This window comes from Esox lucius, chromosome 10, assembly GCF_011004845.1.
Source record: "Esox lucius isolate fEsoLuc1 chromosome 10, fEsoLuc1.pri, whole genome shotgun sequence".
Classification (NCBI taxonomy): domain Eukaryota; kingdom Metazoa; phylum Chordata; class Actinopteri; order Esociformes; family Esocidae; genus Esox; species Esox lucius.
Window position 1 is genome coordinate 16,834,625 of NC_047578.1, and position 19,759 is coordinate 16,854,383.

The 19,759-nt window shown below is 42.9% G+C and overlaps 1 protein-coding gene across 1 annotated transcript; it reads right to left on the reverse strand.

Annotated features, from left to right (window-relative positions):
• Positions 1–2,279: 2,279 nt before the first annotated feature.
• LOC105012720 (thrombospondin-3b-like) lies at positions 2,280–18,426 on the reverse strand. Its single transcript, XM_010873743.4, has 23 exons — positions 17,886–18,426; positions 14,354–14,560; positions 13,844–14,097; positions 9,965–10,067; positions 9,048–9,074; positions 8,836–8,918; positions 8,664–8,715; positions 8,386–8,534; positions 8,038–8,178; positions 7,784–7,858; positions 7,549–7,701; positions 7,171–7,281; positions 6,985–7,092; positions 6,738–6,897; positions 6,293–6,411; positions 6,156–6,208; positions 5,557–5,750; positions 5,154–5,332; positions 5,013–5,061; positions 4,581–4,777; positions 4,208–4,380; positions 3,946–4,085; positions 2,280–3,840 (listed from the first exon to the last, which is right to left on the reverse strand). Exons 1-23 carry the CDS (start codon positions 17,968–17,970, stop codon positions 3,785–3,787), a joined length of 2,868 nt encoding a protein of 955 aa, XP_010872045.1. The 5' UTR covers positions 17,971–18,426; the 3' UTR covers positions 2,280–3,784.
• Positions 18,427–19,759: the final 1,333 nt, after the last annotated feature.

Below are 19,759 nucleotides of genomic sequence, written 5' to 3' on the forward strand. Positions count from 1 at the left end.
CCCATCTCTATGGCCTTGGCAAACCCAAGACAGGAAGAAAAGGCAGTATTCTTTCTCAAGTTAATATGATTATTATTATAGTCTATGTAGCTGCCTTAAAGTAGTATTTATTAACAACCCCTCAGAGCTATATTTTTTAGCTTAAATATTTTTATTCTAAAGAAATGTTATCTAGATGAAGTGTGTCAGGTGTGGTTGTTCGAGGACAAACTGGCTTTTGGAAAACCTTAGTCTTTTCTACATAGATTGAGCTTTCCCACCCCTGCAGTAGGCATTCAATGAAGCAAACTATGTATTGGTTCACAGTCAGACATTTCACTGGAGTCTTCCAATAATGATAAACAATATAAGTCCTAGATAGAGTTGTTATTGAAGGCCTTCACACCTCTGGAAAAATCTTCAAATTTCACTGCCTTAAATTTACATTTAATAAGGAATCTAAAGGAAACCTTCTCTAAACAATTTCCTAGCAAATGTCTGTGCTGAGACCACTCAAGGACTCTTAACACCTCTTGCTTGGAAAGCCATTCCACTGTGTTTTCTTACAATTATGATTTGTGGAATTGCTCCATTGAAGCAAAAATGATTACATTTAGGCTGGGCTTTGTTCCTTTCATATCTTTTTTTATCCTGACAAATCCTCCACTCCTGGCTGGAGATAAACATATGCTTAACAATATGCTGCCTCATAAATATAGAGTTTGTCTCAATGTTGGAAATTCCTTTGTATTTTTATATGTTGTAATTAAGTAAATGTCAGAATACAATCCGACCACTTCCATTTCTATGATCTCCACCCCTAAGGAAATTCTGGAATACATGTGACCTCATCCTGAAAGGAAGAATGGGAATTGAGATAAAACTGAATGCCATTAGAATGAAGTGTCCTTTAAGCAAGAATGACTTAAACCGAAAACGAGTGAAACACAGTAAAACATTCTCAGAATCTTCATGTCATCTAAAAATGTCATGTTTTATTAATTCAATGTCAGCCATCAGGAACTGTTTGTTTTCATTCCATCAACTAACATGAAACCAAAAACAAATCCTCCCATAACTCCCAAAGAACGCCAATGAATGGCATGGTGTAGTTGGATATGAACATCGAAACTACTGTATTACAGATACGAACCAAAGCAACATCAGTACACGTGCAACTCTATTGTGTGTCATGTTGAAATAACATGACACACAATAGAGATCTGAATATCCTTGCAGGCTTTACTTTTTAAAGAAATGTAACTGAAATCTATATTAATAAGTTCAGTATTTAGTTACCCATGTCACTAATAAATGTAATCAGATTGCACCACCTTGTGGCACGATTGTGCCTACTAATGCCCTTATGTCAAAATCATGCCATTCCAGGTGTAAAATGTTTCTAATAACATTGAGCTGTATTGCATATTCTGGAGTTTTAGAGCCACAGGTTTGTATAATGACTGGTAGGTAAACACCTTTTGGCATGGCTAGTTAAAGCTAGCATGCTATTGTGTTTTTTGAAAAAATAAACACAGTACTAGCTTTCTGTTTCTCGGTTGACATTTCCAGAACATTTTCGAAAATGTTTTGAGGAGTAGCCTGAAACAAGAGAGGAATAGGAGATGCCCTCCTACAAAATCACCAATAGACTCAATCTCCATATATGTCTGACCCACCTCTTTGCACAAGCCATTAACTGATTCCCTCCATCTTCGGAGGACGCAGCATTCAAAGACTTGGCTGACTGAACTGTCATGATATTTTAGTTTGTTTTCTGACCTTGAAGTACTTTTAGATTATATGAAAAGTCCTACAGAAAATGCATTATTATAATATGTGCCTTCCTTATTGACTCTGCCTATTAAGTCCAATAGTTCAACACTCATTGGACTACTTCACGCCTGTACTTTTTTCCTCTGTAATTCTCGATTAAATCCTACATCCTAGTAATATTGGACAAACTGACTACCTGCCCACTGGACCTTATGCCTTCTCCAGGCTGTTTATGGAGACCTCTGATCACTCCTCAACTGACCATTGACTGCGTCCCCTCTCAGTTAAAAATGGCCAGTCGCTCGGCACTTCACATAACCAACCCTTGACACATCTAACATACAGGAAAGGATTATTTTTTTTTTAATCCCCTGCTGATTTTGTACGTTTGCCCACTGACAAAGAAATTATCAGTCTGTAATTTTAATGGTAAGTGTATTTGAACAGTGAGAGACAGAATAACAACAAAAAAATCCAGAAAAACGCATGTCAAAAATATTATAAATTGATAGAATTGTTTCCCTCACTGTATACAAATACACACTGGTAATCCCTTTGTTTTGAAATTTAAAAAAACAATCCTATGGACAATGTGTGATTCCAGTGACATCAAATGTGTGGTGTTGGCAGAATCCAACTATTGGTGTTAAGAAACACTGCTATGATAAACTGTATACATGTTGGGTTGGTTACATTTTATCGATATACACAGTCTTAGTAAAAGAAAAGATTGTGTATTGAGATATTTATTATTATGAAAACATGTCCCTTTGTGAAATCTCACAGGCTACCTCTGACATAGAGCATCAAAGTCTTTGTGAACTCAGATGCATACTGTAATTTACTAACTTTGTACAGTTTAACTGCGTATTTAGTGGTATGTTGTGTGACATGACACTAAGTTTAAGGACTCAGTTCAGTAAAACTGTCAGTGCAGTTATATTACAATCTCTCAGTCACATTTAAAATTCCAAGCATAGATTCAACTATGAGATCAGGTATCTTTCTTGATACTCATGAAGGGCAGTGATTGGTAGATTGTGAATAACAATAACAACAAATCAGATATGTTACACGAACAACCAGTTTAGCACCTGGAATCTTTTACTACAGAGCCATGCTGTTGTAATACGTGCAACCTGAGAGCCCTAAGATCACAGCCATTTTTGGCCTTATTCCTTGCAGAGATTACTCCGGATTCTCTCAATCTTTTTTATTTTATTTCAGTCAAAGGTATTTCAAACATAATGTGTATTGATTTATTTTACCTGGTTAGTTGACTGAGAACACATTCTCATTTACAGCAACAACACTGAAGCATACAGAGTTCACTGTCTCGCTTAGGGATCAGACCAGACGTGTCCCTTGTCAGTGCTGAGATTCAATCTAGTTATTGGTCAGATAATATATCAGCTACTTTACCTGCCTCCTCATATCATATGAAGGAATGTTCTTGTTCCACTATTCACTGATATTATTTTTTTCTTATGCTTTGATATTACATATTTTATTACACAATTGAACCCATTTAAATCACAAATTGTTACACTTTCTTTGTCTTTTAGGTCCAAAATGTGTGAATACCTTCTTACAATGCCAGAGGTGTGTGAGCATGGGAGGAATATTGGAAAGGAAGACACATTATAAACATTACTGTGTTGAGTTTGAATGAATCGCAGCTAACTTTAAGAGTTTTAGTCATCTGCAGCACCATGTATTCAGTGAGGAATAGTAAAAAAAAAAAACATTCAACTTTTATTTTACACAGTGTAGTCAGGTGTAAATAGTTTTTTGTTTTGCGTGGGTAACACAAAGATCTCCTTAGTGAATGTATTTCAACGATGGACATATGCAAATTAGTGCACTCACACAACGACGCCCTTGCACTCACACACACACACACACGCACGCACACACACACACACGCGCGTATACATGCAAACACACACATACACACAACACCACGCCGGCAAAGGCGCAGGTGATGCCGTAGCCAATGCAGTGTATCTGCACAGATGCTGTGCAAGGCTCACACCCTGATGTGGATCGTCTTGCGGTAGAACTCGAAGTCTTCGGGTACAGTATCTAATGGAACGACACACAAGACAAAACCCTTAGAACACCAACCAAAACCACGCCACGAGTTCACTTCTGACTCAAGACGAACCCCGTTTAACCGGGCCGACGTACCGTTGCAGCGGTACCCCAGGTTGGACCAGATGATCTGCTCCTGGGAGAAGCAGAAGACGCCCAGCCGCCCGCCCCTCATCGACGTGTCCACGACGACGCCCGAGTCCGCCACCAGCGTCATGCCCTCGTAAAGCCTCACCCTGAGACGCAGGCATAAAGAGTGACGAAGCGTATGGATGCCTCTGTGTAACCAGACTTATGCGGTACGCGGACACTTCACCACCTCTATATGCTAACTAGTTCCATGGAAGGGTTTGCCTACCTGATGTAGCCCACTTGTGGGCGGTGGCTGAGGTGCCAGCGGTAGGACGTCTTGTCCCTCCAGCCCACGTTCCGGGGGTCTTTCCACAGCAGGGTGACCTCGTCCGGGGTGTCGCCGGTGTGCCAAAGGGCGTTACGGAGGTACTCACCGGGACCCGTGCGAGACTTCACTGCCTGCAGAGCCGAGGGAATGAAGTCTGAGTCTGCGATCATTTCAGAATCTTTGGACTCAAAGCATATAGCTGGTTCTGTACAAGAGGATGGTGTGGGACGTGGACTCTCACTGCTAGGTTACTTGAAAAAGCTAAACAGGTCTGATACTGGAGTGTAATGTTCATATTTAGCCAACAGGAGGCATTCACGGCGTCCCCCACCTTCAGTTGTAAACCTGGCTGGGCCAAAGCCCTGAAAGGCTGCGACTGCCAGTAAATCTGCTCCATCTGTTTCCACATGACCACGTAGAAGCTGGACGAGTCCTGGTAGCTGAAGATGAAGCCCACGTAGTCGTCGTCCGTAGCCGTGTTGATGTGGAACGTCCCCTCAAAGTCCACGCCGTTAAAAGCTGTGTAGCCTGGAGGTAGAGATGGAACGAGATTCTTAACTTTATTGAGACAGCACTAATGGTAGAGCAAATGCCAGCTAGACAGATATAAAACACATATATGAAACAAATATATGCATACACATACATTTGTGGAAAATAAAAAATACACATTTCTAAACAAACTTAGGTGTTCTAAATAAATTTACAAATGTACGGCACATATAAAAACACATAAACAATGCAAAGTAAGAAATGTACTTGCCTATGGCCAAACCAGGGTCACTGTTCATTGTTTGAACAATCTCCATACCCTAAAACAAAATTCCAGAACAATGTTAAATTCAATAAAAAAAAATTACAACAAAATGTAAAAAATATAAAAAAGGACAATTCCTATAGTCACCCGATTGAGCACAATCCAGTTAGGGTCAATTTGGGCATCTCCTTCTGGGTCCAGGATGACCGTCTGGTAGGCTCTGAAGTCAGTCATTGTGACCTCAGCACTCTCTGGACATGCATCGATCAAGTCTAGCACGGAGTCGTTGTCAAAGTCATTCTCACACATGTCACCAACACCATTTCCTGAATCGGAAATGGGGAAACAAATAAAAAAGTCTGAGAACCAAGTGCTTAAAAGTATAGAGAAACATAGGGTCATGTGAAACAGTAGGACCTAGAGAAACATTTGGGACTCATTTCCAGTAAAAAATGCTATGTGCGTGTCTGGGAAAGGAACAGATTGCGCCTTTAATCCAGTGAAACATCTGCGGTTGAAAACATTTCCTTCCAAGGGAGTCCATCCGTACCGTCGGTGTCTGTCTGGCTGGGATTGGCGATGAGACGGCAGTTGTCCGCTCCGTGAGGTCCCCAATCGGGAATGCCGTCATTGTCATCGTCACCATCGCATTCGTCGCCAATCCCGTCGTTGTCTGAGTCCAGTTGGGAGCTGTTAGGGACATCTGGACAGTTGTCCCTAGAGTCCTGCAGGCCATCACCGTCCCTGGACATACCCGGACAACGTGGATCGACAGACTCAATAAAACATCAGGCAAAACTCGTCGCAATGATGTCAGACTGATATTCAACAGCATGGTGAAATTGCATACTTTCTGTTTAGCTAAGAACTCCTTATTCACAGCAATAACCTGGGAGCAAATAGGATTAACCATGCTGCTCCGGGACAGAACAACAGGGGGTTTTCACCCTGTTGGCTGAGTGATTGGAACCAGCAACCTTTTTTCTACTGGCCCAAATAGTCTGGACAACTAGGCTTTATCCCACATCTATAAATGTTTCCCAACTGAGCCGGATTGTCATCTCGGGCGGAGAGACCACCCCAAAAAAACTCGGACACCTGGCCGTCATCAGGTTCTGAAGTCTTCGAAAAACCAGCATGAGAACTCACTTGTCCTGGTTCGTGTCGCACACATCTCCCACCAGGTCGTTGTCCAAATCAGACTGCATGGAGAAAAAAAAAGGGGGAGTCAAACATTACATTGGCGTTTTAGTGTGGGCTCTTGAACATTCGCCTTGACCTCTGACCTGCATGGGGTCATTGACTTCCGGGCAGCTGTCGCAGGCGTCCCCCACTCCGTCCCCGTCGCGGTCTGTTTGCATGGGGTTGGGAACCTTGGGACAGTTGTCTAGCAGGTTGGGGATACCTGGCAAGGGCACGAGGAAAAAGAAGGCGTCGATATAACTGCAGTTCTAAGAGCCTGTTTTTACAAAACAACTCAGAATCTCTGAGTTCTGGTGGTCTTGGATTGGGCGCCCTGTCCACATACTCGATTATTATGACCTACTCTGAGTCTGTGAACACATTGCAGGCCCTAACACTGCTTCCCACAAGTCCCACCATAACCAGGGCTTACACTAGCCAGGGATCCCAATCAATGATATGATTTAAAAGAACTAGCAGGTGGAAAATGAAGTACGTTGGTGCCGATTGGACACTATTTTAACAGCCCCGTCCCTAAGCGACCCCTACCATCCCCATCGATATCATTGTCACAGGTGTCCCCCGCTCCGTTTCCATCCGTGTCCCTCTGGCTTCCGTTGGGAACGTTAGGGCAGTTATCACACGCGTCCCCGTATGAGTCCGTGTCCGAGTTCTGCTGGTCCTTGTTGGGGACCAGGCGGCAGTTGTCCTGTTAAAGCAAAGGGGTCAAAGAACACGCCGGTGAGCCCAGTCAGGGAGTTTCTGTCGACCGCCAGGGCAAGAAGGACGGACTCACCTCCACGTTCTTGATCCCGTCTCCGTCGGCGTCTTCGTCACACTGGTCACCTATACCGTCGCCGTCGGCGTCCTCCTGGCCGGAGTTGGGCGTGTTCACGCAGTTGTCCTGCACAGGGGGCGCGTGACAGTTGAGGTGAGTCAGACATGTTGCGTGCGTGCGTGCGTGTGTGCGAAACATGCTTACAGCTCGGCAGTGATAGTCGTTGTCTATGCAGGGTAGTGCCAGGTCGGGGTAGCCGTCCATGTCGCGGTCTGGACCACACGTGTTTCCATTACCGGCCCAGCCCACATTACACTGGAAGAAATGTCCGACACATTCAGAGGAAACACCAAGCAGGAACACAATGCTTCACTGACGTCATTCTGTGTAACTAGATAACAAACAACCGGTCGGGGTTACAATATTGCTTTACCATGACGACTTTACAAGGATTTTTCTCTATAAATACGTTACATTTCAGTTGCTATCTCGAATTATAACGCGTTTTCCGATTGATAAAGAGACAGTGAGCAACTTCCTTCTCCCGTGCTCCTTTAGCCGGAGACGAGCGCTGTGTCTCACCACGCAGGAGATCTCGGCGGCACCCTTTATGAGGCAGTGGGCGTTGACATCGCACGGGTCATACCCCAGGGTGGCGCAGGACCTCCGCAGGAAACACCCCACCGTCTGGTTGCCCACAAAACTGTCTTTACACGGACCGCACTGGAACGAACCCTGAGGAGGGAGGAGGGGACAGGAAAAAGAGATGCGTTTGTCAACGTATCTGGCAACCTCGGTCTCCCATCCTGATACCCACCTCTGTGTTGACGCAGATGGAGTTGGGCACGCAGGTGTTGGAGAGGTCAGCACACTCGTCCACATCGTTGCACTCCTACAGAGACAGACAGACAGACGCGTCATGCCAAAGACGAGGCATGTCGGACCAACCGGCCGCCACGCCCACAAAGGCCATGACTTGGGCCCACCCAGGGGGCGAAACCTGGTGTCAGTGACGGTGTGTGTGCCGTGCATGTCTGTGTGTCTGTTTGTGTGTTTGTGTGTAGTTCCAACCTGCTTGTGGCTATTGGCGAACTCCAGCCCGACACCGCTGAGGGGAGGTCCCGAGAAGCCCACAGGACAGGGTTCGCAGGTGAAGCCCTGGGCTGTGTTCACACACCCCTCAGTGGAGAAACAGGGCTGGGCTAGGGCGCACTTAAAGGATGAGGGAAACATAAATATAGAAATGGCATTGTATTTCGTTTTATTTCACCCCGGGTAGTGCTTCATTAAGTTTGGCCGGTAAACAAAACATTTGACAGCTGCGTGGCTAGGCAATGGTTTCTTTAGAGATGTGCCGATCTAGCTAAGAAAACTTAAGAATCTTAAGGAATTTATTAGCCACTTAGGCTTATAGAATACCTCGTCAATGTCCTTGCAATGGGTGCCATTCCCAGTCATTCCATTTGGGCAGGCACCACAACGGTAACCTGGGTACTCCCGGATCTCTGTACAGGGCACGCCTTTGTAGCAGGGGTTGGGATCACAGCGAGAGTGGGGCTCATGGAAGCCTGGTTAATCAAGAAGAAATAACCGAATCCGCCAACACTCAAAATGGGACATACCATCTCTTGGAGCCTTTACTTTCGCTCTCACCTCGATCTTATCATTCACCCTTTTTCCCCATTCCAATCACTCACCGCACGCTTGACACTCCAGGATGGTGTTCCTTATCAGAGACATCTCCTTCACCTGTGAAGATCATCCAGCACATCTAACAGTCACTGCAATGGTACCGCGTGTTTGTAGATTATACAGGCCCCTCGGTCATCGTCACTTCTACTGTGGAGTCCTGCCCTCTCCCTCTTTTACCTGTTCCCTGATGTCCTCTCGGAGTTCGCCCAGGATCTGGTTGAAGATGATCAGTTGGCCGATCAAAGCCTTGGTGTGGTCACCTGACACAGATGTCCAATCATTGAGCAACAATAAGTGCACAGAAACCAGTAGTAGCATCATTATAGCTGGTACTCTAATTGCTGGTTGTCTTTTCGGTTGATAAACAGGAGATTCTGTCTGACACTCACCCAGAATGGCACTGACGTCGGCACCAACTATGGAGACAAACAAGACCACTTTAGTTGATACAAATGCATCCCAATTCACTAGTCAATCAATTAAATGTATTTTATAAAGCCCTTTTTTACATCAGCAGTTGTCAGAAAGTGCTTATGCAGACTCTCAGCCTGGAACCCCAAAGACCAAGTAACAATAAGAATTGATGCCCATGTGCTGAGGAATAACACCCTAGTGGGGTCAGAACATAAGAAGAAACTTAAGAGAGGTTTCAGAATTTGACGGGTGATTTTTTTGTTCCCTGCCACTCACACACTTTGCATGTTTTTTTTTATCCCAGGTTTTCAAATGGGATAAGACACTGGATATAGTGATGAGTACAACATGTAGATTGAGCTGTGTTGACCACCAGTCAGAAAAATTATCTATATGTTACAATAACTCCCCAGTAGAGGGCCTGAAAGTAGCAAGAATACAGTAATGAGACCAAATAATTTCAGGTAACATCGGCGAAGCACGAACAAGTTAGATTCTGTGCATCAAAGCGAACACTTTCAATGTGTCCAACACCTATATAACCAGATGAGTGTAGTTCCCAACTAAGCAGGGAACTGTATTCAATCTCATACAAGCAGCAAAAACCTGCACACACTCAGCCCTGTGGAATGTGTTTGACACAAGCTCTAGACAGACGGTTTACTTCCAACAAAGTACATTCAACTTATGTTAAGCTTGGCATGGAAAAAGGAGAGGTGTTGCATAATCTGGAATATCATTCCTTTGAGAATGGAAATCACAAAGCATCCTAAAACTCTGATCTAGCTCTTGCTTCTAGCTCTGGGTTTTCTGAGGCTGAAGTTCACAAAATATTATACTACATGAGTATATGATCTGTTGCATGTATTTATGGTTATATAAGAATACCTACCTGAATTTTGAAAGGATGTATCTCCCTGAAATGGACAGTCAGTCAGGATTCCAGCTTTGGCTACGGAGCCACCCAGAGCCAATTTTAGAGAGTCCACTGAGCCCTGAAACACAGGCAAACACACACAGTGCAGTAAATGGATTGGTCTGATTAATGAATCAATTGAAACAAGCTAAATGGATCTTAGTGGTTGTACGGCTGAATTGAAGACCTCTACAGTAGAGCAGCATGTCAAACCACTAGAAAACCTGGTTAATACTAAGCCACTCAGGAATGGGTGAGAGACACGCCCCGGACCCTGACAACGCCCCGGACCCTGACAACGCCCCGCACCCTGACAACGCCCCGCATCCTGACAACGCCCCGCACTCTGACAACGCCCCGCACCCTGACAACGCCCCGCACCGTGACAACGCCACGCGCCCTGACAACGCCACGCGCCCTGACAACGCCACGCGCCCTGACAACGCCCCACACCCTGACAACACCCGCACCATGCCATGGGCCACATCCTGATTTATGCTTGAATTTCTGTTTCTTGTGTAATGGTTTTATGTGTAAGAAAGAGTTATGCATTCTTTTGTGCAATGCCATTGTATTTCTGAATTTCTCAAACATATTCAGTGTGCATGCGACCTTGATAAACTCTCTCACACAAAAGGACAAGTGGAATTACCATGCTAATTGATATTTAGAAAAAACTATGACTTCAAAATAAATGTCTAGGTCTAGTGCTATATTCATGCAACCTATCCCTGGTGTTACTCAGACTTATTGAAGCACATGATCTGGGTAATGTTCACTGGGCCATACAGTGACAGTGTTTCTTCAGCAATGTTTATGCAGCAAGTTTAGACAGCAGGTATCTGACCGTTTCACTGCCCTTTGGAACATTTCAACGTTTCGTGCCTACTGAAGCTGTCTCTGTTTAGTACCCAAGTACACCTAAAACTATTTGCATGCATGTGTTGCGAGTGGTTCTGGCAAGATAAGAAATACAACCTGCAAACAATAGCTCCAGTGTGCCCTTTCATTTTCTATCTTTACTCTTTCAATAGTCTTACCTTCCTCCAGCTTACTCTCTTTCATCCTGACACAGGCCTCTCTTTGTCCACAGGGAGTCTGGCATCTATCAGTTAGTCATAGCATGGCATACATTCTGACAGAAATGTAGCTGATAGGACTTGCAGCTGAGCGCTATTCCAGGTATTGGATGAAAGGGTGCTCATAAGATAGTAAGAAATTTGACTGTCCACTCAAGTTGCCTCCGATCACTATTGTCCATGACCGCTTATTAGCAAATCCAAATTCTAGATAATTTTCTTAATTGGCAGAGGTTAGTCGTTGATAGAAGAATATACACTCACCTAAAGGATTATTAGGAACACCATACTAATACTGTGTTTGACCCCCTTTCGCCTTCAGAACTGCCTTAATTCTACGTGGCATTGATTCAACAAGGTGCTGAAAGCATTCTTTAGAAATGTTGGCCCATATTGATAGGATAGCATCTTGCAGTTGATGGAGATTTGTGGGATGCACATCCAGGGCACGAAGCTCCCGTTCCACCACATCCCAAAGATGCTCTATTGGGTTGAGAGCTGGTGACTGTGGGGGCCATTTCAGTACAATGAACTCATTGTCATGTTCAAGAAACCAATTTGAAATGATTCGAGCTTTGTGACATGGTGCATTATCCTGCTGGAAGTAGCCATCAGAGGATGGGTACATGGTGGTCATAAAGGGATGGACATGGTCAGAAACAATGCTCAGGTAGGCCGTGGCATTTAAACAATGCCCAATTGGCACTAAGGGGCCTAAAGTGTGCCAAGAACATCCCCCACACCATTACACCACCAGTGGTAATAAGGCATGATGGATCCATGTTCTCATTCTGTTTACGCCAAATTCTGACTCTACCATCTGAATGTCTCAACAGAAATGAGACTCATCAGACCAGGCAACATTCTTCCAGTCTTCAACTGTCCAATTTTGGTGAGCTCGTGCAAATTGTAGCCTCTTTTTCCTCTTTGTAGTGGAGATGAGTAGTACCCGGTGGAGTCTTCTGCTGTTGTAGCCCATCCGCTTCAAGGTTGTGCGTGTTGTGGCTTCACAAATGCTTTGCTGCATACCTCGGTTGTAATGTGTGGTTATTTCAGTCAAAGTTGCTCTTCTATCAGCTTGAATCAGTGGGCCCATTCTCTTCTGACCTCTAGCATCAACAAGGCATTTTTGCCCACAGGACTGCCGCATACTGGATGTTTTTCCCTTTTCAAACCATTCTTTGTAAACCTTACAAATGGTTGTGCGTGAAAATCCCAGTAACAGAGCAGATTGTGAAATACTCAGACCGGCCCGTCTGGCACCAACAACCATGCCACGCTCAAAATTGCTTAAATCATCTTTCTTTCCCATTCTGACATTCAGTTTGGAGTTCAGGAGATTGTCTTAACCAGGACCACACCCCTAAATGCATTGAAGCAACTGCCATGTGATTGGTTGATTAGATAATTGCATTAATGAGAAATTGAACTGGTTTTCTGATAATCCTTTAGGTGAGTGTATATTTAAAACCATCACAAACCAGTAACACTATCATCTTTAACGTCAACTTGTAGAATGGGGAATGCCACACTGTGCCGGCTGTGTTAAGGTTTCATTTACTGTTGGTCTAATAAGGTGATTTATTTGGGGTCTGGAATACTTCCTCACTGTGGGTTTGGGAATGTTAATAGTTAACTCTCTGAAATGTAACATGTTCTTAAAAGTTAAAGGGTATCGGCCCCCTTGCACTTCAGTCAAAACTTGCACCATTAGGTCTACAAAACCTTTGAAATTCTAAAAGATTTTGGATCTGGCAGTTGAACAAAATCAAAAAGCCTGGAAAATGTACTAAATCTTATCTCATTCTACAAATCTAAATTTCAAGAAGTAGTAAAGGTGATTCTCCTTTACTTTGGATTTGAACTCATCTGTGATTATTTGCAGGTGCCTGCAATATGAAAATCACGAATTCAACCAGTTTGAGCAGAACACAGGACTCATTATGTCAGTGTGTTCCGCAATGAGCATGGAGAAAAGAAGTCCAGAGTATTATCTGATGAGGTCAGACACAAAATAGTTGCCAAGCTTGGACAATTTGAAGGTTGCAACTCTATCTCCAGAGATCTTGATGTTCCTGTTTCCACAGTACTTAACGTTATCGTTAACGTTAAGGCACCTGCTATTGTAACAGAAGTTGGGAAATACCCTGCAAATCTGAGAGAACAGGAGTTCTCTGGAGGAGAATAACACTGGGTCACACTGCCAGTGCAGAAGTGCAGGAAGCTCGTCCATGGCTATAAGAAGCTCATCCATGGCTATAGGAAAGCTTATCCATGGCAATTGGAAGTACTTGATTGCATTACTTTGGCCAATGGCTGTGCTACCAAATACTGAGCTACCAAATACTGAGACTAGGGTGTCAATGCCATTTCTGTTCCTTTTCAGATTGAAAATTATATACTATGGTTGGGATTCAAAACAAAGGTTCTGTAATATTAACAGTGAAATAAAGAATTCTGGAGACAAAACACTTAGAGACGACGAGAGTTATTGGAAGAAGGTGCAAGGCTGCCAACACTTTAAGCCATGACTGTATCTATGCCATTTATTGCTCAAAAAGAACTCTTGCATCTGCCCAATGCTTGAACAATCTTGAGGCAGGCTCAATTTGGGAAGAGCCAATAGCGTCAGCCCCGGCAGATTAACATTTCGCTGTGGATTTCTAAAAATGATGGACCAGTGCTGAAGCCACTGCATGTACTTCTGAAGCAAGGGCTTGAATCTGGTATGGAAATATACATGTGCATACACAGAAAAAACTTAGCATTTTCTCACCTGTAGCCTTGCATAGGTCTTCTGCCCATTGCGTATCTCCACAGACTCCGGCTCTTCTGGCAGCTGAACCAATGATGGCAGGCCCTGTGCTGAGTCGGCCAATCGACAGTTGACATAAAGTTCCAGGTGGAGGTGGTTACGTCTGAGCCCGCCCACTCGGAGGATGAGTGACTGGGTTCGGCCGTCGGAGAGGCTGGGGTTCTGGAGGTTCACTGTGTGGATTTTACCATCCTCACGTATGTAGCGCACCAGAACTGAGACGAGACAATTCTTAGATCAGGCAATGCAGAGCATATTTCAAGTTGGCCTGCATAGGACCATCTGTATAGGAGCTCCAGCACTGACATTTTCACAAAAACACAAAGTACTTAATTATAACAACTATCCAACCCTCTAAATGTTAGCGGCTGGCAATTGACTGGCAAATCCCACAACTGGGATTCGGTGAATGTGAATAGGTTATAAGCCTTGATCAACTCCCTCCTAATCTGAAATCGGATAGTACCATACCTTTGTTGATCTTGCCCATCAGGGCCACCTCCAGGTACTTCCTGTTGTCGTCTTTATTGTAGAGACCCAGGAGAACTCCTCCCAGTTTGGGTGGAAGACGCAGAGTGGACACCAGATAAAGGTCTGATATCTCGCCCAGAGCCCCGGAAATCTTCCCCGCCGCAGACACACTCTGCTTGGCATCATGCAGCTCCAGCATGTCAATCACTGAAAGGCAGAGGGCTGGTGGTCCGTTACTTGCTCCAGTCCGAATATTTTGGAAATACACTGAGAGGTAGCACGGGTGTGCAGCTACAATCCGCAACTACTTTTGGCAGAGCTGTCATAATTACACATAACTACAAAAAAGGCAATCTAATTAAACAAGACAAGAGTTATTTCAATGATTTAATTAAGAAAGTTTTGAAACCAAGAACGTCACTGTGACTGCCCTCGTATACGCAGTGACTGACTGTGCTTAATGACTGTATCCAAACTCTTCCTATAGCTGTTGACCAGTCTTTCGCATCAGTGTGGAATACTGGTGACCCTTTCTACTATGCAGAACTGCCTTAACTCAGCGACATCTGTCGATTTTTCAGCATAAATGCTTGTTGCAGGATCGGCCACAAACTCCCAGCACATCACTCGCGGGCCGGTTTTGTGCCACAGGCCATCTGTTGACGACTTCTGTTCTAGAGTGATGGATAATGACGGAGAGGTAACTTGAGAGCAAGAGTGATACAGCAATAGAGTTAAGAAAGGCCAACTCAGAAAGAGAGATATGTTGGACAGTCCGAGAAAGAAAGAGAATAGATAAATGAATAGACAATGGGTGATTCATCTAAATGAGTTTACAGCTTCTGCAAAGAGTTTAATGGTCTGTTGCCACAGAATAAAAACAATGTCACATTAAAGACCTGCATTTTTCTGTCACTGTTGGTGGCAAAATGTACGTCTGTCCACTACTGAAATGGTTGGAGCCTGGTGTGGCTGCAATCAATGTTAATTACTTTAAAGTTACTGCCCAGTTCGTTTACGGTCAAATCACACCTAAATAATGTTGCTCACTCTACCTATACACATATTTGTGGCCAGAGCATGAGGAGGAAAAAACATTTAAAAGTCTCCCCTAACACCTCAAACTTGTCTCAAACATAAAAATGCCATAGAGTATTAGATCATACTCCTGAGGAAGAGCTGACCATTCAGCTGACTACAGAAATACTCTTAATCACTAGTAAATGCTAACACCATAGTTGTTGACATATGCACACTATAACGAAACAGAAAAGCTGCTTCTTATCATACATCATAAAACAAAGTTGAAAGGAAATGTTCCTACGCAATTTAGGGTCAAGACCATTTAAAACTGGAGACACTGGGCCGTTGTAGAAGTATTCATTGACTTTGCAATGGTGACTGAAATGGACTGAAATGAAAATATAAGGTATAAATATATAAAACATACACATACAAAATAGTATACAGTATGAGAATCCTAAATTAGTTCAAGATTCAGATTTGGCAAACAAAGCCATTAGCCATTATCGCCAACACCTTGACAGAGTCTTAAGAATTGTAGAAAATAATACTGAACAATCCATGAGTGGAAAGCTTTTAGAGACCCAATAAGACTCACAAACGTAATTCCCTCCATGTTTCTAACATGTAGTGACTCAGGGGGTTGAATACTTTTATTGTGACATTCAAAAAGATATACTCTTCCACTTCAGGATAAAAAATATATATTTTGTGGAAATTGATTTCATCATGATTTTTTCCCCTCAACAATCAGACTTTGAAAATCAAGAAAAATTAACAATGTCCAAAGGAGGGGTGAATACTTATGCAATCTACTGTATGAAGTTGTAGTGATGTTTTAACCTTTACTCATCACAGTATAGTTGTATCCGAAACACCAGTAATGATTCAAAATACGCTAATTCCTAGGCTTTAGCGCAGCAGGCTAACAGCCTTGTGGCGTGGAATATAACCAAATTGCAACCTGGTTGGTCACACCAGGCCATTCCACGACATCTGATTCCATTGTCACGATTCCACACCCTCCTATACGTCAACTTGACAGTTAATCAATAATTTCTCACTCCTTAGTGTCTTTCAGATCACATCTGCTAGGTTCTTTGTTTTTAAAAATGTTTGTTCTACATTGTCTGTTTCAAGTGTTCTGTTCTCTTTGTGGACTTCCTGGACAGTAAGTCCTTATTTTCTCCGCTCATCTTCCATTTCATTAATCTCTCTTACTTCACAGACTTATTCTGACACATGGCTGAAAGTCAAAGTTGCAAGCAGGGAAGGGCTAAAGATCAACATTATTGGAGGTTCCTTGCGGGAGCCTGTCTGACTTGTAAAAACAACACTTTCACCTGGTCTCTCTTTTAAATCACCCTCTTCTTTGTGATCCAACCCAAAATGGCTCCTTCTGGACAGCATCTTCCTTCCTCAATCCTTAACTTGCAGAACATTCTGATAAAACACTTGTAGGCTATATTGCTAGGGTGGGCTTGTTCATTAGACCAGAATATTGAGCATGGCAGACAGAAATGCATTATATAGAACATGGTGAAGTAGAGTCCAGTCTATTAAGTGAGCCTACTCAGCACCATTCTAAATGATCAATCCCACTGAATAAACCCTAGTGAATGGGCTCCCAGAGCAGCAATGACTCTGTGGCATAACTGTGTGAGGTGTAATTTAAAATGACTGAAGTCCCCATTAGTAACAGACATGTGCAATTAGAATCTTATCGGTCTCCTCATGCTCTCTGGGTCATCATAGCTGCCATGCAGGCGCACACAGACCTTCAGCTGACAGCCATTCGATCACTGGATCATCCATTATGGGCGCTGAAAAACTTGAGGCCCATTATCTGTTGTAGGACTCTGTTTTATCAAAGACCTTTTAGTATGGGAGGCGGATCCATCCATTGTTTAATGTTCATTGTTTTTGCAGGACATCTGGTCCTCTTGGTTGTCTTGAAGAGACAAACACCCATTGCATCAAAATTATGAGAAAAGTAGGCTACAAGAGAGTTTAGGATTTCAAGTTTGGTAGCGCTTAAAGCTATTATGTACTGTAGGTATATTACTTTTTTAAATATTACTTTTTATTTACGTTGCAATGGAAAATAAACGATATAGTTTATATTAGCCAGGGCTGCACAAAAGTAACTGAAATGGAGCGTTATTTAATGTGATGGTATGCCAATTTTTATGCTCCCATATATTGAACAAGGTGGTGAACCACGTCAAGAAGCAACTTACAGTCAAGAGCGCACAACTTGCGTTGGGCACATACGGGTTGAATACATTTATATAGGCCTACATGTATATATTGGGTCTGAAATCTAAATCTTGTGCACCCGAACCACTCGGTTCATTCAAAATGTAAGTGAAATTAATAGGAAGAGTTTAACAATTAATTTATTTTGCAAATAAGTTCGGGCTTCGTCAGTGAACACTACATGATTGTCACATGGTAAAAAAAAAAAACTACAATTACTTTGTCAAATACAATGCTTTTTTGCCATTACCTTGCATTTCAGAAGCCCCGGTGAAGCCCATGAAGAGTACCACACTCGCCAACAGCAAACTTGGTACAAGCCTCCCTTTATCCATCCTCAGACAAGGCAACGAACGTTCTCAGACACCAAATAAACGTAGCCTATTGTTTAAATTCTCAATTATATCCGAAGAAAAACCGTTGCACTTCCCTGAGTTCACAGAACAAACGCGCGTGTAACTGAGAGAAGAGTCCTCAAACCAGGACGCAGACCAGCAGGGCTGGTGTAGTCTAGGGATGTTTGGCTCGCACAGTCGCAGTCTCCGCGCACCAGGCAGAAGAATGCCTCGAGGTGAAAGATCAGCGGGTGAGTCTCGCTCGTGATCCCCACAGCTTGTGGTGTTCTCCGCTAAAACGTTTTTCCCTCTCTAAACAGAGGGGAGTTGGGTTGCGGTTCCCAAACTGAACGTGAACAGGCAGGGCCACATCGGTGCGCTTAGTGTCATCTTTAAATGATGTATGACCTTTGTGTCCAGTGGCATAGCAGATTAACTCAAACTACCATGAAGTATAGCAACTACTTGCGTTGGTGGATGACTTAATATGCAGGCAATTCTTTGGATGCTTTATTTCGTAGTTTGGACAATTTACAACAAAATTCAGTTTCTTTATGTCCTTTTTAAAAATTGTACTCACTAAACCTAATCATGAATTGCACCCACCTGCTGCCTCATGTCAAGAAAGTCCCTGATTAGGGGGTTGCAATGAAAATGGTGGAACTGTCCGTGGTTACGGTCCCGAGTTGAGTTTTAGGTGCTCGTGTAAACTTTGCCTGCAAAGGTCGTTAAAAACAAATCAACAAGGATATATCTGTGTTTCACTTTACATTACAACATTGGGTTCTGTGGTAAATGTTAATAACAGAATATCCACACTTGATTCAGTAGTCCTTAAGGCAGGTCATAAAGGACTGGTAATAACAGGGTTTGTGATGCTTGAAATGTTGTTACCGCAGCTGCTAGCCTATTTCTCAAACCTGCAATTACATATTGATTTGATGGTATCATTGTGGTTTAAGCATGACATGATCTCTGGTGACTTTTTTGAAATCTTTTGAATAAAAGATTTTCCGCATTGCATATGTGAGTAGATTGAAGTTTTGCACAACACGTTTTGAAATTCAGGATATGAATCCGGTTTCCACCCAACCATTTGAAGTGGATGAATGGATAAAAGGGTCACGACCTGCTGGAAACAAGATGTTAGTAATATTATATGAATGTTGACTGACAGTTTATTAGTTCGACATGAGTGGAACCTTTGTGTTCTTGAAATGTTTTTTTTATCAGAGCACCTCTAAAAGGTATTACATGTGATTTGTGAAAAGATCAATCAATAAACTTACAATTATTTATACTTTACTACAGAAATGGTAATTGCATTTACCGAGACCAGAATAGGCATACCTTTTATTTAATGCTACAGTCTTCGTCTTCTAGTTGAAGTCTAACCGTTGGAGATTGTCATGGGTTTTGGACTTGGGCTTTCAAGTTGGACTATTTTATTCTGAAACAGTGGTTGAAGATTGAATATTGATTCTTAAGAGACTGTTTAAATTAATGTACAATTACTGGGATGGATCAAACCATACGTTATCTCACTGGCAATGTTTTGGGCTAAACAAGCACAGCTCTTTAAAAGGTTACAATCCAGACAAAACATATGGTGAAAATAATTCTCAGTAGTTGCTTGAAGTGTAGCTCATCATACAAACACCCCAAAAAAATGTTTGGCAGTTGGAGCCTTTTTTCAGCATGTCACTGAATGTGTTTATATCTTACTGTTTATATGGGCCCATCCAAATACTACTTTTGTAGCAAATCTTAATAAGACAGGTTTTCCCTT

Bases quoted from the DNA above. Each gene is read 5' to 3' on its own strand.
- LOC105012720 (XM_010873743.4), bottom strand. From the start codon at position 17,970: ATGGATAAAGGGAGGCTTGTACCAAGTTTGCTGTTGGCGAGTGTGGTA. The intron at 6,209-6,292 runs GTCAGAGGTCAA...TTCTCCATGCAG, and splicing joins AAGTCAATGACCCCATGCAG to TCTGATTTGGACAACGACCT. The intron at 3,841-3,945 runs GTACGTCGGCCC...TCGTTCCATTAG, and splicing joins CCTGGGGTACCGCTGCAACG to ATACTGTACCCGAAGACTTC.